This window comes from Hemitrygon akajei, chromosome 21 (genome assembly GCF_048418815.1).
Source record: "Hemitrygon akajei chromosome 21, sHemAka1.3, whole genome shotgun sequence".
Classification (NCBI taxonomy): domain Eukaryota; kingdom Metazoa; phylum Chordata; class Chondrichthyes; order Myliobatiformes; family Dasyatidae; genus Hemitrygon; species Hemitrygon akajei.
Window position 1 is genome coordinate 69,377,804 of NC_133144.1, and position 24,438 is coordinate 69,402,241.

The 24,438-nt window shown below is 45.1% G+C and overlaps 1 protein-coding gene across 2 annotated transcripts in view; it reads left to right on the forward strand.

The window, feature by feature from the left end:
* Positions 1-16,295, forward strand: part of comtd1 (catechol-O-methyltransferase domain containing 1) — a 48,198-nt gene extending 31,903 nt beyond the window's left edge. For both annotated transcript variants that reach the window (XM_073025709.1, XM_073025711.1), the window contains exons 6-7: positions 14,166-14,299; positions 14,906-16,295. In XM_073025709.1, the coding sequence (XP_072881810.1) occupies positions 14,166-14,299; positions 14,906-15,055 (284 nt within the window). In that variant the 3' untranslated portion in view covers positions 15,056-16,295. The remainder of the gene's footprint in view (positions 1-14,165; positions 14,300-14,905) is intronic.
* The last annotated feature ends 8,143 nt before the right edge of the window (positions 16,296-24,438 follow it).

The window sequence follows — 24,438 nt, forward strand, 5'->3', positions numbered from 1 at the left end:
GGACTGGACTGGATGGTAGGAGTTGGTGTTACAGTTTGGACTGTACTGGACGGTAGGAGTTGGTGTTACGGTTTGGACTGGACTGGACGGTAGGAGTTGGTGTTACGGTTTGGACTGGACTGGACGGTAGGAGTTGGTGTTACAGTTTGGACTGGACGGTAGGAGTTGGTGTTACAGTTTGGACTGGACTGGACAGTAGGAGTCGGTGTTACAGTTTTGACTGAATGATAGGAGTCGGTGTTACAGTTTGGACTGGACTGGACGGTAGGAGTTGGTGTTACAGTTTGGACTGGACTGAACGGTAGGAGTCAGTGTTACAGTTTGGACTGGACTGGACGGTAGGAGTCGGTGTTACAGTTTGGACTGGACTGGGTGGCAGGAGTTGGTGTTACAGTTTGGACTGGACGGTAGGAGTTGGTGTTACAGTTTGGACTGGACTGGACGGTAGGAGTTGGTGTTACAGTTTGGACTGGACTGGACGGTAGGAGTTGGTGTTACGGTTTGGACTGGACTGGACGGTAGGAGTTGGTGTTACAGTTTCGACTGGACTGGACGGTAGGAGTTGGTGTTACGGTTTGGACTGGAGGGTAGGAGTTGGTGTTACAGTTTGGACTGGACTGGACGGTAGGAGTTGGTGTTACAGTTTGGACTGGACTGGATGGTAGGAGTTGGTGTTACAGTTTGGACTGTACTGGACGGTAGGAGTTGGTGTTACGGTTTGGACTGGACTGTACGGTAGGAGTTGGTGTTACGGTTTGGACTGGACTGGACGGTAGGAGTTGGTGTTACAGTTTGGACTGGACGGTAGGAGTTGGTGTTACAGTTTGGACTGGACTGGACAGTAGGAGTCGGTGTTACAGTTTTGACTGAATGATAGGAGTCGGTGTTACAGTTTGGACTGGACTGGACGGTAGGAGTTGGTGTTACAGTTTGGACTGGACTGAACGGTAGGAGTCAGTGTTACAGTTTGGACTGGACTGGACGGTAGGAGTCGGTGTTACAGTTTGGACTGGACTGGGTGGCAGGAGTTGGTGTTACAGTTTGGACTGGACGGTAGGAGTTGGTGTTACAGTTTGGACTGGACTGGACGGTAGGAGTTGGTGTTACAGTTTGGACTGGACTGGATGGTAGGAGTTGGTGTTACGGTTTGGACTGGACTGGACGGTAGGAGTTGGTGTTACAGTTTGGACTGGACGGTAGGAGTTGGTGTTACGGTTTGGACTGGATGGTAGGAGTTGGTGTTACGGTTTGGACTGGAGGGTAGGAGTTGGTGTTACAGTTTGGACTGGACTGGAAGGTAGGAGTTGGTGTTACAGTTTGGACTGGACTGGATGGTAGGAGTTGGTGTTACAGTTTGGACTGTACTGGACGGTAGGAGTTGGTGTTACGGTTTGGACTGGACTGGACGGTTGGAGTTGGTGTTACAGTTTGGACTGGACTGGACGGTAGGAGTTGGTGTTACAGTTTGGACTGGACGGTAGGAGTTGGTGTTACAGTTTGGACTGGACTGGACAGTAGGAGTCGGTGTTACAGTTTTGACTGGATGGTAGGAGTCGGTGTTACAGTTTGGACTGGACTGGACGGTAGGAGTCAGTGTTACAGTTTGGACTGGACTGGACGGTAGGAGTTGGTGTTACAGTTTGGACTGGACGGTAGGAGTTGGTGTTACAGTTTGGACTGGACTGGGTGGCAGGAGTTGGTGTTACAGTTTGGACTGGACGGTAGGAGTTGGTGTTACAGTTTGGACTGGACTGGACGGTAGGAGTTGGTGTTACAGTTTGGACTGGACTGGACGGTAGGAGTTGGTGTTACGGTTTGGACTGGACTGGACGGTAGGAGTTGGTGTTACGGTTTGGACTGGACTGGACGGTAGGAGTTGGTGTTACAGTTTGGACTGGACTGGGCGGTAGGAGTTGGTGTTACAGTTTGGACTGGATGGTAGGAGTTGGTGTTACAGTTTGGACTGGACTGGACGGTAGGAGTTGGTGTTACAGTTTGGACTGGACGGTAGGAGTTGGTGTTACAGTTTGGACTGGACTGGACAGTAGGAGTCGGTGTTACAGTTTTGACTGGATGGTAGGAGTCGGTGTTACAGTTTGGACTGGACTGGACGGTAGGAGTTGGTGTTACAGTTTGGACTGGACTGAACGGTAGGAGTCAGTGTTACTGTTTGGACTGGACTGGACGGTAGGAGTTGGTGTTACAGTTTGGACTGGACGGTAGGAGTTGGTGTTACAGTTTGGTCTGGACTGGGTGGCAGGAGTTGGTGTTACAGTTTTGACTGGACGGTAGGAGTTGGTGTTACAGTTTGGACTGGACTGGACGGTAGGAGTTGGTGTTACAGTTTGGACTGGACTGGACGGTAGGAGTTGGTGTTACAGTTTGGACTGGACTGGACAGTAGGAGTTGTTGTTACAGATTGGACTGGACGGTAGGAGTCGGTGTTACAGAATGGACTGGACGGTAGGAGTTGGTGTTACAGTTTGGACTGGACGGTAGGAGTTGGTATTACAGTTTGGACTGGACTGGGCGGCAGGAGTTGGTGTTACAGTTTGGACTGGACTGGACGGTAGGAGTTGGTGTTTCAGTTTGGACTGGACGGTAGGAGTTGGTGTTTCAGTTTGGACTGGACGGTAGGAGTCGGTGTTACAGTTTGGACTGGACTGGACAGTAGGAGTCGGTGTTACAGTTTGGACTGGATGGTAGGAGTCGGTGTTACAGTTTGGACTGGACTGGACGGTAGGAGTTGGTGTTAGGGTTTGGACTGGACGGTAGGAGTTGGTGTTACAGTTTGGACTGGACTGGACTGGATGGTAGGAGTCGGTGTTACAGTTTGGACTGGACTGGACGGTAGGAGTCGGTGTTACAGTTTGGACTGGACTGAACGGTAGGAGTCAGTGTTACAGTTTGGACTGGACTGGATGGTAGGAGTCGGTGTTACAGTTTGGACTGGACGGTAGGAGTTGGTGTTACAGTTTGGACTGGACTGGGCGGCAGGAGTTGGTGTTACAGTTTGGACTGGACGGTAGGAGTTGGTGTTACAGTTTGGACTGGACTGGACGGTAGGAGTTGGTGTTACAGTTTCGACTGGACTGGACGGTAGGAGTTGGTGTTACGGTTTGGACTGGACTGGACGGTAGGAGTTGGTGTTTCAGTTTGGACTGGACGGTAGGAGTCGGTGTTACAGTTTGGACTGGACTGGACGGTAGGAGTTGGTGTTAGGGTTTGGACTGGACGGTAGGAGTTGGTGTTACAGTTTGGACTGGACTGGACGGTAGGAGTCGGTGTTACAGTTTGGACTGGACTGGACGGTAGGAGTCGGTGTTACAGTTTGGACTGGACTGAACGGTAGGAGTCAGTGTTACAGTTTGGACTGGACTGGATGGTAGGAGTTGGTGTTACAGTTTGGACTGGACGGTAGGAGTTGGTGTTACAGTTTGGACTGGACTGGGCGGCAGGAGTTGGTGTTACAGTTTGGACTGGACGGTAGGAGTTGGTGTTACAGTTTGGACTGGACTGGACGGTAGGAGTTGGTGTTACAGTTTCGACTGGACTGGACGGTAGGAGTTGGTGTTACGGTTTGGACTGGAGGGTAGGAGTTGGTGTTACAGTTTGGACTGGACTGGACGGTAGGAGTTGGTGTTACAGTTTGGACTGGACTGGATGGTAGGAGTTGGTGTTACAGTTTGGACTGTACTGGACGGTAGGAGTTGGTGTTACGGTTTGGACTGGACTGGACGGTAGGAGTTGGTGTTACGGTTTGGACTGGACTGGACGGTAGGAGTTGGTGTTACAGTTTGGACTGGACGGTAGGAGTTGGTGTTACAGTTTGGACTGGACTGGACAGTAGGAGTCGGTGTTACAGTTTTGACTGAATGATAGGAGTCGGTGTTACAGTTTGGACTGGACTGGACGGTAGGAGTTGGTGTTACAGTTTGGACTGGACTGAACGGTAGGAGTCAGTGTTACAGTTTGGACTGGACTGGACGGTAGGAGTCGGTGTTACAGTTTGGACTGGACTGGGTGGCAGGAGTTGGTGTTACAGTTTGGACTGGACGGTAGGAGTTGGTGTTACAGTTTGGACTGGACTGGACGGTAGGAGTTGGTGTTACAGTTTGGACTGGACTGGACGGTAGGAGTTGGTGTTACGGTTTGGACTGGACTGGACGGTAGGAGTTGGTGTTACAGTTTCGACTGGACTGGACGGTAGGAGTTGGTGTTACGGTTTGGACTGGAGGGTAGGAGTTGGTGTTACAGTTTGGACTGGACTGGACGGTAGGAGTTGGTGTTACAGTTTGGACTGGACTGGATGGTAGGAGTTGGTGTTACAGTTTGGACTGTACTGGACGGTAGGAGTTGGTGTTACGGTTTGGACTGGACTGGACGGTAGGAGTTGGTGTTACGGTTTGGACTGGACTGGACGGTAGGAGTTGGTGTTACAGTTTGGACTGGACGGTAGGAGTTGGTGTTACAGTTTGGACTGGACTGGACAGTAGGAGTCGGTGTTACAGTTTTGACTGAATGATAGGAGTCGGTGTTACAGTTTGGACTGGACTGGACGGTAGGAGTTGGTGTTACAGTTTGGACTGGACTGAACGGTAGGAGTCAGTGTTACAGTTTGGACTGGACTGGACGGTAGGAGTCGGTGTTACAGTTTGGACTGGACTGGGTGGCAGGAGTTGGTGTTACAGTTTGGACTGGACGGTAGGAGTTGGTGTTACAGTTTGGACTGGACTGGACGGTAGGAGTTGGTGTTACAGTTTGGACTGGACTGGACGGTAGGAGTTGGTGTTACGGTTTGGACTGGACTGGACGGTAGGAGTTGGTGTTACAGTTTGGACTGGACGGTAGGAGTTGGTGTTACGGTTTGGACTGGATGGTAGGAGTTGGTGTTACGGTTTGGACTGGAGGGTAGGAGTTGGTGTTACAGTTTGGACTGGACTGGAAGGTAGGAGTTGGTGTTACAGTTTGGACTGGACTGGATGGTAGGAGTTGGTGTTACAGTTTGGACTGTACTGGACGGTAGGAGTTGGTGTTACGGTTTGGACTGGACTGGACGGTTGGAGTTGGTGTTACAGTTTGGACTGGACTGGACGGTAGGAGTTGGTGTTACAGTTTGGACTGGACGGTAGGAGTTGGTGTTACAGTTTGGACTGGACTGGACAGTAGGAGTCGGTGTTACAGTTTTGACTGGATGGTAGGAGTCGGTGTTACAGTTTGGACTGGACTGGACGGTAGGAGTCAGTGTTACAGTTTGGACTGGACTGGACGGTAGGAGTTGGTGTTACAGTTTGGACTGGACGGTAGGAGTTGGTGTTACAGTTTGGACTGGACTGGGTGGCAGGAGTTGGTGTTACAGTTTGGACTGGACGGTAGGAGTTGGTGTTACAGTTTGGACTGGACTGGACGGTAGGAGTTGGTGTTACAGTTTGGACTGGACTGGACGGTAGGAGTTGGTGTTACGGTTTGGACTGGACTGGACGGTAGGAGTTGGTGTTACGGTTTGGACTGGACTGGACGGTAGGAGTTGGTGTTACAGTTTGGACTGGACTGGGCGGTAGGAGTTGGTGTTACAGTTTGGACTGGATGGTAGGAGTTGGTGTTACAGTTTGGACTGGACTGGACGGTAGGAGTTGGTGTTACAGTTTGGACTGGACGGTAGGAGTTGGTGTTACAGTTTGGACTGGACTGGACAGTAGGAGTCGGTGTTACAGTTTTGACTGGATGGTAGGAGTCGGTGTTACAGTTTGGACTGGACTGGACGGTAGGAGTTGGTGTTACAGTTTGGACTGGACTGAACGGTAGGAGTCAGTGTTACTGTTTGGACTGGACTGGACGGTAGGAGTTGGTGTTACAGTTTGGACTGGACGGTAGGAGTTGGTGTTACAGTTTGGTCTGGACTGGGTGGCAGGAGTTGGTGTTACAGTTTTGACTGGACGGTAGGAGTTGGTGTTACAGTTTGGACTGGACTGGACGGTAGGAGTTGGTGTTACAGTTTGGACTGGACTGGACGGTAGGAGTTGGTGTTACGGTTTGGACTGGACTGGACGGTAGGAGTTTGTGTTACTGTTTTCACTGGGCAGTAAGTGTTATTGTTCTGGTGACACACACATTCCATTAGTAAATAATAACCTTTCAAAGCAAAGTATTTTCCCCGCTTTTTGCACTGCTTTTTTAATTTCTAGGCATCCGTTAGTCTCGAGAGACCATGGATTTGCGCCCTGGAAAGTTTCCAGGGCACAGGCCTGGACAGGGTTGTATGGGAGACCAGCGGTTGCCCATGCTGCAAGTCTCCCCTCTCCACGCCACCGGCATTGTCCAAGGGAAGGGCAAGGGCCAATACAGCTTGGTACTGGTGTCGTCACAGAGCAATGTGTGGTGAAGTGCCTTGCACACGCTGCTATAGCTGAGGCTCGAACTAGCGACCTTCAGATCACTAGACCTACACCTTAACTACTTGTACATGCGCCAACAATTTAGCCTCCTTTTTAAATATGTACTTGTTATAATTGATAGGATATTAAGATTGTGTATTGCAATATACTCTTGCACAAGCCAACAAGTTCCAGGGCACACTGAATGCTAGTGCCATTCTGATTCTGATAACTTGCCAGTGAGAGCATTGTCCAGATCTTTCTTTTATGTTCCTCACTGTGAGAGCAGCTGGGCAACATGTAATTCCTGGAAAGAGCCTCCCATAAATTCCCTGATGGCCAAAGGTTGTGTTCTGTGGGATCCCTGGCACCCAGCAAGGTACACAAAGAAGTGATCTGTGCACCAAAAATGAAAACTTAAATTAGCTGTTTAAATATTTTACAGATTAATAAATAAAGATTGGGTTATGGAAATCACTCGGGTAGTATTGTGTTTTGAAATTGGTTAGCATTCAAAATAATGATATTATAATACAGAAGCTTGAGATTCCCTTTGTCGAGCTGCGTGGTTTGATAAGCAGACCTTGTGGCTCAGCGTGGATTTCCAGCCTCTGCAGATTTTCTCTTGTTTAAGCTCAGCTTGCTGCTGTTTACTCTGAGTGAGCTCAGTAAGTGTTAGCCAAACTTCAGGGCTTTAAATAGACCTTGTTTACCTTTGGGGTCATACAGTTTTTAAAGAGGCATGTTAATTCATATATTTGAGGTGTACATCAATAATTCACTTGATTACTTTACCACTCACAGTGGGAGAAGTTGTGGGAATGTAAATACCAGTCCGTGCCCAAGCAGCTACTGATTCCAATGTTCTGGGAATGACTGGACTTCTGTCCGTCTCCTCAAACTGAAATAGGAGGATAAAGATCATGAGATGGTTCTGTGCCAATATTCACTGGAGTTTAGAATGAGTGGTGATCTCCTTGAAACTTATTAAATATTGAAAGTCCTGGATAGAGTGTATGAGGAGAGGACGGCCCTGATCTTATGACTTTTACTTTTCACTTTTCAACCAGTCTGTCAGGTTGGAGACCACACTGAGCTCATTGCTCTGGCTAACAATAAGACCATACCACACAGGAGCAGAATTAGGCTATTTGGCCCATTGACTCTGCTCTGCAATTCTATCATAGCTAATTTATTATCCCTATCAGCCACATTCTCCTACCTTCCCCCCATTATGGGACTCCCAGGAGGCATGCCGCCTCCCAGGTGCCAGGGTCTGGGACATCTCGGATCTTGTCTACAGCATTTTAAAGAGGGAGTGAGAGCAGCCAGATGTCTTGGTTTATTTTGGTACCAATGACTTAGGAAGGAAAAACAATGAGGTCCTAAAGAGAGAATTTAGAGAGCTAGGCAGAAAGCTGAGAAGCAGGACCTCCAGTGTAGTGATTTCTGGATTGCTGCCTGTGTCACATGCTAGTGAGGGTAGAAACAGGATGATTTGGCAGATGAATGCGTGGCTGAGAAGCTGGTGCAGGGGGCAGGGCTTCAGGTTCTTGGATCATTGGGATCTCTTCTGGGGGAGGTATGACCCGTTCAAAAGTGATGGGTTGCACCTGAACCCGAGGAGATCCAATATTCTCACAGGCAGGTTTGTTAGACCTGTTGGGGTTGAGTTTAAACTAATTTGGCAAGGGCTGTGGGAACTGGAACGAAGAGACTCAGAAAAGGACAGATGATAAAAAAGCAAAGATAGCATGCAGTCAGACTGTCAGGAAGGGCGGGCAGATCATAGGATAAAATTGCAGCCAGCAGGGTGAGTATCAGTGCACTAGGGATGCAAAATCAAAAAGGATAGCAAATACAGCACTCAAAATGTTATATCTCAATGCATGAAATATAAGAAATAAGGTGGATGATCTTGTTGCACTATTACAGATTGTCAGGTATGATGTTGTGGTCATCACTGAAACATGGTTGTAGTTGGGAGCTGAATGTCCAGGGTAACACGTTGTATCGGAGGGATAGGAAGGTAGGCAGAGGGGGTGGTGTGGTTCTGCTGGTAAAGAATGGCATCAAATCAGTATAAAGATGTGACATAGGATTGGAAGATGTTGAACCCATGTAGGTTAAGTTGAGAAACTGCAAGGGTAAAAGGACCCTGATGGCAGTTATATACAGGCCACCCAACAACGGCTGGGATGTGGAACACAGATTACAACAGGAAATATAACCATATAACAATTATAGCGTGGAAACAGGCCACCTTGGCCCTTTTAGTCCGTTTCGAACGCTTACTCTCACCTAGTCCCACTGACCTGCACACAGCCCATAACCCTCCATTCCTTTCCTGTCCATATACCTATCCAATTTTACTTTAAATGACAATACCGAACCTGCCTCTACCACTTCTACTGGAAGCTCATTCCACACAGCTACCACTCTCTGAGTAAAGAAATTCCCCCTCGTGTTACCCTTAAACTTTTGCCCCCTAAGTCTCAACTCATGTCCTCTTGTTTGAATCTCCATACTCTCAGTGGAAAAAGCCTACCCATGTCAACTCTATCTATCCCCCTCATAATTTTAAATACCTCTATCAAGTCCCCCCTCAACCTTCTACGCTCCAAAGAATAAAGACCTAACTTGTTCAATCTTCCCCTGTAACTTAGGTGCTGAACCCAGGCAACACTCTAGTAAATCTTCTCTGTACTCTCTCTATTTTGTTGACATCTTTCCTATAATTCGGTGACCAGAACTGTACACAATATTCCAAATTCAGCCTTACCAATGCCTTGTACAATTTTAACATTACATCCCAACTCCTATACTCAATGCTCTGATTTATAAAGGCCAGCATACCAAAAGCTTTCTTCATCACCCTATCCACATGAGATTCCACCTTCAGGGAACTATGCACCATTATTCCTAGATCTCTCTGTTCTACTGCATTCTTCAATGCCCTACCATTTACCATGTGTATCCTATTTGGATTATTCCTACCAAAATGTAGCACCTCATACTTATCAGCATTAAACTCCATCTGCCATCGTTCAGCCCACTCTTCTAGCTGGCCTAAATCTCTCTGCAAACTTTGAAAACCTACTTCATTATCCACAACGCCACCTACCTTAGTATCATCCGCATACTTACTAATCCAATTTACCACCCCATCATCCAGATCATTAATGTATATGACAAACAACATTGGACCCAGTACAGATCCCTGAGGCACACCACTAGTCACCGGCCTCCAACCTGACAAACAGTTATCCACCACTACTCTTTGGCATCTCCCTTCTAGCCACTGCTAAATCCATTTTACTACTTCAATATTAATACCAAACGATTGAACCTTCCTAACTAACCTTCCGTGCGGAACCTTGTCGAAGGCTCTACTGAAGTCCATATAGACAACATCCACTGCTTTACCCTCGTCAACTTTCCTCGTAACCTCTTCAAAAAATTCAATAAGATTTGTCACACATGACCTTCCACACACAAATCCATGTTGACTGTTCCTAATCAGACCCTGTCTATCCAGATAATTATATATACCATCTCTAAGAATACTTTCCATTAATTTACCCACCACTGACGTCAAGCTGACAGGCCCATAATTGCTAGGTTTACTCTTAGAACCCTTTTTAAACAATGGAGCCACATGAGCAATATGCCAATCCTAATGCACCATCCCCGTTTCTAATGATATTTGAAATATTTCTGTCAGAGCCCCTGCTATTTCTACACTAACCTCCCTCAAGGTCCTAGGGAATATCCTGTCAGGACCCAGAGATTTATCCACTTTTATATTCCTTAAAAGCGCCAGTACTTCCTCCTGTTTAATCGTCATAGTTTCCATAACTTCCCTACTTGTTTCCCTTACCTTACACAATTCAATATCTCCTTAGTGAATACCGAAGAAAATAAATTGTTCAAAATCTCCCCCATCTCTTTCGGCTCCACACATAGCTGTCCATTCTGATTCTCTAAGGGACCAATTTTATCCCTCACTATCCTTTTGCTATTAATATAACTGTAGAAACCTTTTGGATTTCTTTTCACTTTACTTGCCAAAGCAACCTTGTATCTTCTTTTAGCTTTTCTAATTTCTTTCTTAAGATTCTTCCTACATTCTTTATATTCCTCCAGCACCTCATTTACTCCATGCTGCCTATGTTTATTGTAGATATCTCTCTTTTTCCTAACCAAGTTTCCAGTATCCCTTGAAAACCATGGCTCTCTCAAACTTTTAAACTTCCCTTTCAACCTAACAGGAACATAAAGATTCTGAACCCTCAAAATTTCACCTTTAAATGACCTCCATTTCTCTATTACATCCTTCCCATAAAACAAATTGTCCCAATCCACTCCTTCTAAATCCTTTTGCATCTCCTCAAAGTTAGCCTTTCTCCAATCAAAAATCTCAACCCTGGGTCCAGTCCTACCCTTCTCCATAATTATATTGAAACTAATGGCATTGTGATCACTGGACCCGAAGTGCTCCCCAACACATACCTCCATCACCTGACCTATCTCATTCCCTAACAGAAGATCCAATACTGCCCCTTCTCTAGTTGGTACCTCTATATATTGCTGCAAAAAACTATCCTGCACACATTTTACAAACTCCAAACCATCCATCCCTTTTACAGTATGGGCTTCCCAGTCTATGTGTGGAAAATTAAAATCCCCCACAAACACAACCCTGTGCTTACTACAAATATCTGCTATCTCCTTGCAAATTTGCTCCTCCAATTCTCGCTCCTCATTAGGTGGTCTATAATACACCCCTATAAGTGTTACTATACCTTTCCCATTCCTCAATTCCACCCAAATAGTCTCCCTACACGAGCCTTCTAATCTATCCTGCCAGAACACCACTGTAATATTTTCTCTGACAAGCAACGCAATACCTCCCCCTCTTGTCCCTCCAATTCTATCACACCTGAAGCAACGAAATCCAGGAATATTTAGTTGCCAATCACACCCCTCCTGCAAACATGTTTCACTAATAGCTACAACATCATATTTCCAGGTATCAATCCATGCTCTAAGCTCATCCACCTTTCTTACAATGCTCCTAGCATCAAAATAAATACATTTTAGAAATTCTCCACCTCTTCTTCCCTGTTTATCTCTTAACAGTACAAAGAACTTCACTGTCTTCTTTTTCTTCCTTCTTCCATACATCTGTTCCTGCACTCTGGTTACCCTCCCCCTCATATCTAGTATAAATCCACTGGAGCCTCTCTAGCAAACCTACCTGCAAGAATATTTGTCCCTCTCCAGTTCAGATGTAAACCGTCCCGCCAGAACAGGTCCCACCTTCCCTGGAAAACTGCCCAATTATCTATAAATCTGAAGCTCTCTCTCCTGCACCATGTCTTCAGCCACATGTGGAACTGCACTATCTTACTATTTCTAAACCCAGCTGCACGTGGCACTGGTAGCAATCCTGAGATTGCTATCATGGAGGTCCTATCCTTTAACTTGGCACCTAGCTCCCTAAACTCACCTTTCAGGACCTCCTCATTCTTCCTACCCACGTCATTGGTCCCTACAAGGACCACGACATCCAGCTGCTCACCCTCCCTCTTGAGAATACTGAGAACTAGAAATAGAAAAGATGTGTCAAAAGGGCAATGTTATGATAGTCATGGAAGATTTTAACATGCAGGTTTATTAGGAAAATCAGGTTGGTAATGGATCTCAAGAGAGTGAATTTGTTGAATGCCTATGAGATGGCTCTTTAGGGCAGTTTGTTATTGAGCCTATGAGGGGATCGGCTATACTGGACTGGAGTTATGTGTTGAATTAGGGGTGATTAGGGAGCTTAAGGTAGAAGAACCCTTAGGAACCAGTGATCACAATATGATTGAGTTCAACTTGAAATTTGATAGGAAGAAAGTTGGAATTTGTTGAGGAGATTACAAATAGGATCGATAAAGGGAATGCAGTGAACATTATGTATTTGGACTTTCAGAAGGCCCTTGACAAGGTGCCATATATGAGGATGCTTACCAAGCTAAGAGCCCATGATATTACAGGAAAGTTACTAACATGGCTAGAGCATTGGCTGATTGTAGAAAACAGTAAGTGGGAATTAAAGGATAATGTTTGGTTCACTGCCAGTGACTAGTGGTGTTCTGCAGGAGTTGGTGTTGGGACCGCTTTTTATGCTGTATATAAATGATTTAGATGATGGAGTAGATGGCTTTGTTACCAAGTTTGCAGATGATACGAAGTTTGGTGGAGGGGCAGGTAGCATTGAGGAAACAGGTAAGACTTCAATTAGGAGAATTGGCAAAGAGAGTGGCAAATGAAATACAATGCTGGAAAATGCATGGTCATGCAGTTTGGTAGTAGAAATAAATGTGCAGACTATTTTCTAAACATGGAGAAAATCCAAAAATCTGAGATGCAGAGGGACTTGGGAGTCCTTGTGCTGAACACCCTGAAGGTTAACTTGCAGATTGAGTTGGAGGAAGGCAAATGCAATGTTAGCATTCATTTGAAGAGGTCTAGAATACAAGAGCAAGGATGTGATGCTGAGGCTTTATAAGGCACTGGTGAGGCCTCACCTTGAGTATTGTGAACAGTTTTGGGCCCCTTATCTGAGAAAAGATGTGCTGGTATTGGAGAGGGTCCAGAGGAGGTTCACTGGGATGATATCAGGAATGAAATGGTTATCATTGAGGAAAGTTTGATGGCTCTGTGTCAGTGGTGGGGGGGGGGGGGGGGATCTCATTGAAACCTTTTGAATATTGAAAGGCCCAGACAGAGTAGTTGTGGAAAGGATGTTTCCCATGGTGGGAGAATCCAGGACAAGAGGGCAGAGCCTCAGGATAGAGGAACGTTCATTTAAAACAGAGATTCAGAGAAATTTCTTTAGCCAGAGGTGGTGAATTTGCAGAACTTGTTACCACAAGCAGCTGTGGAAGCCGGGTTGTTGGGTGTACTTAAGGCAGAAATTGATAAGTTCTTGATTAGACATGGCATCAAAGGTTACAGGAAGAAAGCCAGGGAATGGGGTTGAGGAGGGGAAAAAAAGGATCAGCCCATGATTGAATGGCAGAGCAGAGTCAATGGGCCAAATGGCCGAATTCTGCTCCTATGTCTTATGGTCTTATAATCTTCAACACCTTGATTAATGAAGAACCTGTCAATTTCTGCTTTAAATGTACTTCCCCTCCACAATCAAATGTGGTAATGAATTCCACAGATTCACCACCATCTGACTAAAGAAATTCCTCCTCATCTCTGTTCTAAAGGGACATCCTTGTATTCTGAGGGTGTGCCCTCAGTTCCTAGACTCATCCACTATAGGAAAAATCCTCTCCATTTACAGCCTCAGTGTGCAACTTCAATAACTTTGGCAAAGTTCCTCTTAAACTCCTGGCCCTTACCAGCTTAGCCAAAAGCAGCAGGCACACGGGAACGCCGCCACCTCCAAGTTCTCCTCTGCTGTCTTTCTCTCCGGAGATTTACCAGTTCCCTCATTGTTGATGGGCCCAGAACCTGGGACTCCCTCGCTGAAACCTGGGGTCCCTTGACAGCACCTTCACCAGGAGCTCTGTGGTTTCAGATGATGGTTCACCCACACCTTCACAAGGGCAATGTTGGCCTTGCCTGTGTCCTGGAGAGGTGGGTGGAATATGTCACTGACTGGGCTGTGACCGTAGCTCAGTAAACCCATCAGGTAACATGCAGGCTGAGCTCCTCAGTGTCAGTGACCACTCTGCCACATTGGTTAACGTCACTCACCCCCTGATAAACCCTCCGGTTCCTCAACAGATGAGCTCCTCCAGGCTGGTGAGGCTGAGACCTACGACTTTGCCTTCATAGACGCCGACAAGGTGAATTATTGCTTATATTATGAGAAATGTCTACAACTTATCCGCAAAGGAGGAATAATCGCAATTGACAATGTAAGTACACACAATGTCCATAAACACTGGCCAGTAAGGGGGGCTGTGGGGTTGATGAGAGGGGGTGGGGGGGGCAGACAGCACCCGAGGTTTTGAATTGAACCTGGGTCTCTGGGGTTCTGAGGCAACATTGAAATCAGTTGTAATATTGCAGTGCATCATCGGAAGGCAGAAACAAGAGAGCTTCACCCTCAGAGGGGCGGGGCCGAGGGAGGATCCCCTTCGCAGGGGCGGGAGCAAGGGAGCATGTGAGAGTTTGCACGTGTGTGTGCATTTAAGTGTATACACATGTGTTTGTGCCTCTGTGTGTGCACTTATGTGTGTATGCACGTGTTTGTGTCTGAATTTGTGTATGTGCATGCATGTCTGAGTTTGTATGCGCGTGCATGTGTGCGTGTACACCCTCCAGAGCATGCACTGATTTGAATTCTCTCTGGTGCTGATAGATTCTGTGCATTTCCCAGAGAAATGGTTCACTGTTCATTTGGAACATTTCAGACTCTGAGAGAGGAACAGTCCCTGCTCCTCCCTGCAGTGGCCGGTACAGCCTGTGTTAGCCAAGTTCTGCCTTTCCTGTGGAGTGACTCACCTGTGCTTTCACTACAGGTTCTTTGGAAGGGCCGTGTTCTGAGCCCAGGAAATGATGCAGACACACTCAGCATTGACAAATTGAACAAGAAGATCTCCAGGGACAGTCGGGTGAACATCAGCATGCTTGCCATTGGTGATGGAGTCACCCTGGCCTTCAAGCTGTAGTGGTTCCACCTTCCACCGGGCTGAGACAGTTCAAACACTGCAGAGTCCCAGCAATGGGCCACTTGGCCCATTACCTGAAACCTTTCTGCACTTTTGATTTTGATTTCCCCTGTAACCTGCTGCCTGACTCAGTGATTCACCCCACTCACAGTAACAGACCATCTCCTTCACAGAAGTGTTTGCTAGAACCAAACAAGCAAAGACTGAAAAATGGAGTAAATTCTTCAAATTACAAACACAGGAGACTGGAGATACTGACATTGAAAACACATACACAATCTGCTGGAGGAACTCTGGGCTGAGCAGTGTCTATGGAGAGAGAATGTTTGTTAATCCAGATTTCAGCATCTGCAGCCTCGTCTGTCTTCTTTCATTGGTCAGTCTGTACTCTGTCCATACCCAGAAGGAAAATCAACATGGAGGAAAGTAAGAGGCTTACTGGAGTTCAGAAATGTGATTTCAGCACACATTTGAAAAAAGTCCCAGTGCATGGCACCTGCCTGTGGCATACGGTGCTGTGTGTAACACACACTTGAACACAGCCACGTGACACACGGGTCCAGGCCCTGCACTGAAGGATGTGCCCTGGCACAATACCCGTCAGGATTACTCCACGGGCTCCATGTGGGTCCTGCTCCCCCTCACACTGTCTCACCAAGCCTCCGATCACCTCCAGCCTCAATACAACCTGTTCCAAGCCTCCCCTGCCATCCACTATCACCAGATGAACATTGTAGATAACTGACATTGCAGAAAGATGTCCTTGCCTTAAATGATGTCAAAAGATGGTGGGAGGATTGGGGGCTTCTTGGGAGCAAGTAACTGGGGGCAAATGCCTGCCTGGCAGCCCCTATGAAGCATAACTGGAGCAATTTTTTTCACCAAATGTAGCTTTTAGATTGAATTCTTTGACTTTTGGATTAAAGCTTTACTAGGTTTTGTGGAGAGTTACATGGGGTAATACCAGCAATTGATACAGCTGCTCTATCATAAATCACTAAATCTCTGTCGCATTGAAGTTAATTTTATTTGCAAATGAAAAGACAAATCAAATCAAGAAAGCTTTTGAAGAAGATATTAAATGAAGCCATAAAAAGGGTTTATTACCAAAGTGACCCTTTTCATTATTTACTCTGCCGAAGTGAGATATTGTTGAGTGCAGAGCTTCGGTTAACAAACAATTTCTGTAAATGTTGTTATTGATGTCTTCTGTATCACTAATAAACAATATTAAACTTCCCTAAGGGAGAGGATTAATAATCTCATGGAAAGACAGGCACTGATTAGAGGCAATGTGGCCTTCTCAGAGCCAGATTCTGTCTGAGTGAATTCGATGAAGTAGTAACATAGGTAATGAGGGTCGGGAGTAGATGTGTTTACAAGGACGTTGCTAAGTCCTTTGCCAGACTCTGGTTCTGACATTTGGACACTGGTTCAAAATGCTGGGGTCCATGGAATCCAGGGCAAGTTGGTGTGGAAGACACAGGGTGATGGTGGAGTTTTGGTTTTGCAATAGGATGCCGGTCAGTGCTGGAGTGATCAGGTGCTTATCCAGACAGTGCTGGGCAGTGGGGTTAATACAGAGGGGTGGTCTGAATGATTTGGGCTGAATGGCCTGTTTCCATGTGCACGATCGGCAACACAGGTAGGATTCCTGGAGTCACCATGAAAGGTGGCAATTCATCCTGGTGAGAACGCACCAGCCACTAACATTTACACCAACCTACACAAATTCCATCAGCACACCCCTCCTGCCTTTCCCCTACACCCTGGGAGTAGTTTACAGTAGAGAGTTAACTAACCAATCTGCACTGCATTGGGATGTGAGAGGACACTGGCAGACCGGAGGGCAGGACCTTGGGTGGGCTGATCTGCATCAGGGCTGCTTTACACAGCCTCCACACTTCTCAACTGCCCCTCCATGCTTGAACGCACTTTCATTTCAAGCTCTTCATCCTAATAAATGCTGTTAAACCGGAATGGCCCTGGTTTCTCATTGGCTCACACCCAATTCCTACACTGCCAACTATTCAGTGTATACCCAGATCCCTTCCAGGCAGAGGGCAGAACTGTGTTAGCAATGGGGTCATTTACTTATCCTGAGGCAGACAAATGAGGCTGTCTAATTGGATCTTAGCTTGCCAGAAAATAGAATAAAATTCTACCTATTTCGAAGGAGCTTCTTGGATCTCCCAGTGGCCTTGTACTTTGCTCTGCAATATTAATCATTGTGGCATTTAATACAGGTTCTTGAAATTAGCTATTTGCTGACGTCTCAGTAGAATCCTGAGAATATAAAGAAACCCCTTGTTTTCAGGGAGAAGCAGCCGAGATTCACACTGCAATTATCGCATGAAAAAGAAAATATTTAAGATCTGCACTAATTTCCTTACAGCCAGGAGATGGAATTCTAAACTGGATTCTGTTTGCTGCTGTATTGTCCCTTCTGTATGCCTCTGGGTTCATAAGCATAGGAGATTCTGCAGATGCTGGAAATTCTGAGTAACACACACACAAAATACTGGGGGAACTCAGCAGGTCAGGCACCATCTATGGAGAGGAATAACAGTTAACATTTTGGGCCAAGACCCTTCATCGTGAATCCCCATGAAGGGTCTAAACCTGAAACGCTGACTCTATAGATGCAGCCTGACCTGCTAGGTTTCCTCAGTACTTTGTATGTAGACAGTTATTTTCTATTCCAGGCTTATACCAGTGAGGTCTGGGCCCTGCTGGTAAAGCTGATATGTGTTACTCTCTAACTGCCCTTGGAAAAAGATGCAGTGAGACACCGCCCTGAATCACTCCTGGTTATTTAGCTGGCAAGAATTTCAGTCAACCTGAAATAATTCATATTCAAACCTGAAGCCATAATCCTGGCATTTATTCCCCTTTAGACAGCAGTTCTCAGGAGTAACTGGAATCTTGGACTGCTGGAACTTTCTGGAAAATCAATCATTTCTCTCAGTAGTAACATGAAGTGGAGGGAGAAATCTTGTACAAGACACCACAATTTGGGGTGTAGAGAACAGCAAGGGAGCTTGCTGAGGGATCTCAATCAACTGGAAGAATGACTGATGGAAGTTAATGCAGACAAGTGTGAGGCTTTGCACTTTGGGAGGATCAATCAGGGTAAGTCTTACACAGTAAACGGTAGGGCACTGAGGAGTGTGGTAAAACAAAGGGATCTGGGAATACAAGTCCATAATTCATTGAAAGAGGTGTCACAGGTAAATAGGGTCATAAAGAAAGCTTTTGGCACATTGGCCTTCATAAATCAATGTATTGAGTACAGGAGTTGGGATGTTGAGGTTGTATAAGACATCAGTGAGGCCTGATTTGGAGTATTGTGTACAGTTTTGGTCACCTACATACAGGAAAGATGCTAATAAGATTGAAAGAGTGCAGAGAATATTTACAAAGATGTTGCCGGGTGTGAAGGACTGAGTTACAGGGAAAGGCTGGATAGGTTAGGACTGTATTCCCTGTGGTGTAGGAGAATGAGCAGAGATCTTATACAGGCATTCAAAATTATGAGGGGTATAGACAGGGTAAATAGATGCAGGCTTTTTCCTCTGAGGTTATGTGAGACTAGAACAAAAGGTCATAGTTTAAGGGTGAAAGGTGAAATATTTAAGGAGAACCTGAGGGGGAGCTTCTTCACTCAGAGGGTGGTGAGAGTGTGGAATAAGCTGTATGAGCCAGAACAGTTAGTGGAGGCAGATGTTGGTAAGACCTCAGACAAAGGGTTTTAAAAGTGTATCGGAGTCAAAAGATTGAGCACGGTGTGACAAAATTGAAAAGGGTGAATACAGGACTGAAGGTGTTGTACTTGAATCTGCGCAATATTCAGAATAAGGTTGATGAACTTGTAACACAGTTACAGATTGGCAGGTATGATGTAGGCATCACAGAATCATGGCTGGAAGATTACAGCTGGGAGCTTAATGTCCAAGGATACATGTTGTATCGAAAGGATAGGCAGCAAGACAGAGGGGGTGGCACTTGAAAGAAGTGACATAGAGTCAGAAGGTGTTGAATTATTGTGGATAGAGCTAAGGAAATGCAAGGGTAAAAAGACCCTGATGGGAGTTATATACAGACCTCCAATCAGTAAGGATGAGTCTAAAAATTACAACAGGAGATAGAAAATACGTGCCATAAGGGCAATGTTACCACAGTCATGAAGGACTTAAATATGCAGGTAGATTGGGAAAATCACGTTGGTGCTTGATTACAGGAGGGGAATTTCTAGAATGTCTATGAGATGGTTTTTTAGAGCAGCTGGTGGTTGAGAGCTAGGGAGTCAACTATTCTGGTTTGGGTGTGGTGCAATAAAACAGAATTGATTAGAGAGTTTTAGGTAAAATAACCCTTAGAGGATAATATGATCGAATTCACCCTGAAATATGAGAAGGAGAAGCTAAAGTTAGATGTAGCAGTATTACAGTGTAATAAAGAGAATTACAGAGGCATGAGACTGGAGCTGGCCAGAATTGATTGGAAAAGAACACTGGCAGGATGACGGCAGAGCAGCAATGGGTGGAATTTCTGGAAGTACCTCAGAAGGCACAGGATAAACTTCCCAAAGAAGAAGAAGCATTCTAAAGGAAAGATGACACAATCATTGCTAATAAGACAAGTAAAAAACAATATAAAAGCCAAAGAGACAAAATAGAGCACAAATTGGTGGGAAGTTGGAGGATTGGGAAGCTTCTAAAAACCCAATAGAAGGCAACTAAAAAAGTCATTAAGAAGGTAAAGATGGAATATGAAAGTAAGCTAGCCAATAATATTAAAGAGGATACCAAAAGTTTCTTGAGATACATAAAGTGTAAAAGAGAAGTGAGAGTGGATATCAGACCACTGGAAAACAATGCTAGAGAGGTAGTAATGGGGGACAACAAAATGGTGGATGAACTACATAAGTATTTTGCATCCGTCTTCTCTGTGGAAGACACTAGCAGTATGGTGGAAGTTCCAGGTGTCAGGGGACATGAAGAGTGTGCAGTTACCATAACTAGAGAGAAGGTTCTTAGGAAATTGAAATTCTGAAGGTAGATAAGTCACCTGGACCAGATGGTGTACACCCCAGAGTTTTGAAAGAGGTGGCTGAAGAGATTGTGGAGGTATTAGTAATGATCTTTCAAGAATCACTAGATTCTGGAATGGTTCCAGAAGATTGAAAAATTGCAAATGTCATTCCACTCTTCAAGAAGGGAAAGAGGTAGAAGAAAGGAAACTATAGGCCAGTTAGTCTGACCTCAATGTTGGGAAGACATTGGAGTGAATTATTAAGGATGAGGTCTCAGGGTACTTGGAGGCACATGATAAAATAGACCGTAGCCAGCAAGGATTCCTCAAGGGAAAACCTTGCCTGACAAATCTGTCGGAATTCTTTGAAGAAGTAACAAGCAGGATAGACAAAGGAGAAGCAGTTGATGTTGTGTACTTGGATTTTCAGAAGGTCTTTGACAGGTGCCACACATGAGTTTGTTTTACAAGCTACAAGCCCATGGTATTACAGGAAAGATTATAGTATGGATAAAGTAGTGGCTGATTGGCAGGAAGCAAAGAGTGAGAATAAAGGGATCCTCTTCTGACTAGTAGTGTTCCCCAGGGGTCTGTGTTGGAGCCAATTCTTATTATGTTATTTGTCAATGATTTGGATGATTTTATTTTATTGATTTTGTCAATGATTTTATTGGTGTTTTTATTTACAAATTTTGCAGACAATATGAAGATAGGTGGAGGGGAAGGTAGTTTTGAGGAAGTAGAGAGGCTACAGAAGTCCTTAGACAGATTACCAGTGTCAGGAAGTGTATGGTCTTGCACTCTGGTAGAAGAAATGAAAGGGTTGATTATTTTCTAAATGCAGAGCAAATTCAAAAATCTGAGGTGCAAAGGGACTTGGGAGTACTTGTGCAGGATTCCCTAAAGATTAATTTGCAGGTTGGGTCTGTGGTGAGGAAGGCAAATGCAATGTTAGACCATAAGACATAGGAACAGAATTAGGCCATTTAGCCCAGTGCATCTGCACCGCTATTCAATCATGGCTAATCCTTTTTTCCCCTTTTCAGCCCCACTTCCTGGTCTTTTCCCCATAACCTTTGATGCTGTGGCCAATCATGAACCGATCAATTTCCACCTTAAATACATCCAACAATCTGGCCTCTACAGCTGCCCATGGTAACAAGTTCCACAAATACACCATCATCTGGCTAAAGAAATTTCTCTGCGTCTCTGTGTTAAATGGATGCCCCTTTATCGTTGGGCTTTGCCATCTTGTCCTAGACTCTGACTAGTCCTTTCAACATTCAAAAGTTTCAATGAGATCCCCATCCCTCTAAATTCCAGCTAGTACAGACCCAGAGCTATCAAACATTCCTCATACGATAACCCTTTCATTCCTGGAATCATCCCTGTGAGCCTCCGATGAATCCTCTCCAATGCCAGCACATCTCTTAGATAAGGAGACCAAAACTGTACACAATACTCAAGGTGAGGCCTCACCAGTGCTTTATCAAGCCCTAGCATCACATCCCCGCTCTTACAGTATATTCTAGATCTCTTGAAATAAATGCTAACATTGCATTTGCCTTTCTCCCCACCAATTCAACCTGCAGGTTAAATTTTTGGGTACTCAGCACAAGGACTCCCATCCCTTTGCATCATTTCTTCCACCAAAGTGCATGACCATGCATGTTCCAGCATTATATTTCATTTGCCACTTGCTTGCCCATTCTCCTAATCTGTCTAAGGTCTTCTTGTTTCCTCAACACTATCTACCCCTCCACCAATCTTCATATCATCTGCAAACTTGGCAACAAACCCATCTATTCCAGCATCTAAACCATTTATATACAGCATAAAAAGAAATGGTCCCAACACCAACCATTATGGAACACCACTCCGCACTGGCAGACAACCAGACAGGGCTCCTTTTATTCCCCCTCGCTGCCTCCTACCAATCAGCCAATGTTCTAACCACGTTAGTAACTTCCCTGTAATACCATGGGCTCTTAAGTTGGTAAGCAGCGTCATGTGCGGCACCTTGTTAAAGGTCTTAAAAATCCAAATATACAACAGTCACTGCATCCCCTTTATCTAAACTACTTATAATCTCCTCAGAGAATTCCAACAGGTTCATCAGGCAAGATTTTCCCTTTAGGAAACTGTGCTGACTTTGTCCTATTTTGTCTTGTGCCACCAAATACTCCATAACCTCATTCTTACCAATTGACTACAACAGCTTCTCAACCACTGAGGTCAGGCTAACGGGTCTATAATTTCCTTTCTGCTGCCTCTATCCTTTCTTAAGAATGGATTGACATTTGCAATTTTCCAGTCCTCCAGAACCATGCCAGAGTCATATGATTCTTGAACGATCATTACTAATGCCTGCACAATCTCCATTGCTACCTCTTTCAAAAACCTAGAGTGTAGTTCATCTGCTCCAGGTGACTTATGCACCTTTAGGTCTTTCAGCTTTTTGGGCACCTACTCCCTTGTAATAGTAATTGTACTCACTTCTCTTCCTCCACACCCATCAACTCCTGGCAATGTCTTCCACGGTGAAGACTGATGCAAAGTACTCATTTAGCTCACTTGCCATTTCCTGGTCCCCTGTTACTATTTCTCATTTTCTAGTAGTTCTATATCCACTCTCATCTCTCTTATTTGTTTTACATACATGATAAAGCTTTTACTCTCCACTTTGATATAGTTTGCTTTCAAGTTTATCTTTTCCCTTCCAATGATTCTTTTAGTTGCTCTCTGTAGGTTTTTTAAAAAGCTTCCCAATCCTCTGTCTACCCGCTAATCTTTGTTTTGTTGTATGCCCTCTCTTTTGCTTTCACATTAACTTTGACTTTCCTTGTCAATCACAGTGGTACTATTTTGCCATTAGAGTTTTTGGAATACTGATGTCCTGTACTGTCCTCATTTTCCCCAGAAACTCAAGCCATTGTTACTCTGCTGTCATCCCTGCCAGCAGGTCCTTCCAATTTACTTTGGCTAACTCCTCTCTCATGCCACTGTAATTTCTTTTACTATGGGTTCCTTTAGCTTAAGCTCCGGTTCATTACATAACACCTGATCCAGTACAGCTGATCTCCTAGTAGGCTCAATGACAAACTGCTCTAAAAAGCCATCTTGTAGGCATTGAACAAATTCACTCTTTTGGGATCCAATACCAACCTAATTTTCCCAATCGACCTGTATGTTAAAATCTCCCATGACTATCATAACATTGCCTTTTTGACACGCCTTTACTATTTCCTGTTGTAATCTGTGGTCCACATCCCAGCTATTGTTGGGTGGTCTGTATATAATTGCCATCAGGGTTCTTTTACACTTGCAGTTTCTTAACTCAACCCATAAGGATTCAACATCTTCTGATTCTGGTCATGCCTTTCTAATGATTTGATACCGTTCTTTACCAGAAGAGCCACACCACCCCCTCTGCCTACCCTTCCTATCCCTCCGATACAATGTGTAACCTTGGACATTCAGCTCCCAACTACAACCATTCTTCAGCCATGATTCAAAGATGGCCACAACATTATACCTGGCAATTTGTAAAAGTGCAACAAGATCATCCACCTTATTTCTTATACTCCTTGCATTGAGATATAGCACTTTGAGAACTGTATTTGCTACCCTAGATTTTGCATCTCTAATGCACTGATACTCACCCTGCAGGCTTCAATTTTGTCCTATTATCTGCCTGCTCTTCCTGACAGTCTAACTGCATACTATCTTTTTTTAAAAAACCATCTTTCCTATTCCAAGTCCCTTCATTCTGGTTCCCACAACTCCTACCAAATTAATTTAAACTCTCCCCAAAAGCTCTAACAAACCTATGTGCAAAAATATTCGTCCACCCCCGGGTTCAGGTGCAACCTGCCACTTTTGAACAGGTCATACCTGCCCCCAGAAAAGATCCCAATGATCCAAGAACCTGAAGCTCTGCCCCTTGCACCAGCTTCTCAGTCACATATTTATCCTGTCATAGGTATAGGTGGCATAGGTAGTGATTCAGAAGTTATTACTCTGGAGATTTCATTTCTCAGCTTTCTAAGTTCTCTCTTCAGGACCTCTTTGCTGAGACTCCTGTACTTTCTACCTGATGACAGCAGCAAGAAGAGAGCATGACCTGAGTGGTGGGGATCCCTGATGATTGATGCTGCTTTCATACAGTTGACATTTTGGGCCAAAACCCTTCGGCAGGACTGTAGAAAAAAAGCCGAGGAGTAGATTTAAAAGGTGGGGGAAGGGGAGAGAGAAATGCCAGGCGATCAGTGAAAGCTGAAGGGGAAGAGATGAAGTAAAGAGCTGAGAAGTTAATTGGTGAAAGAGACAGAAGGCCATGGAAGAAAGAA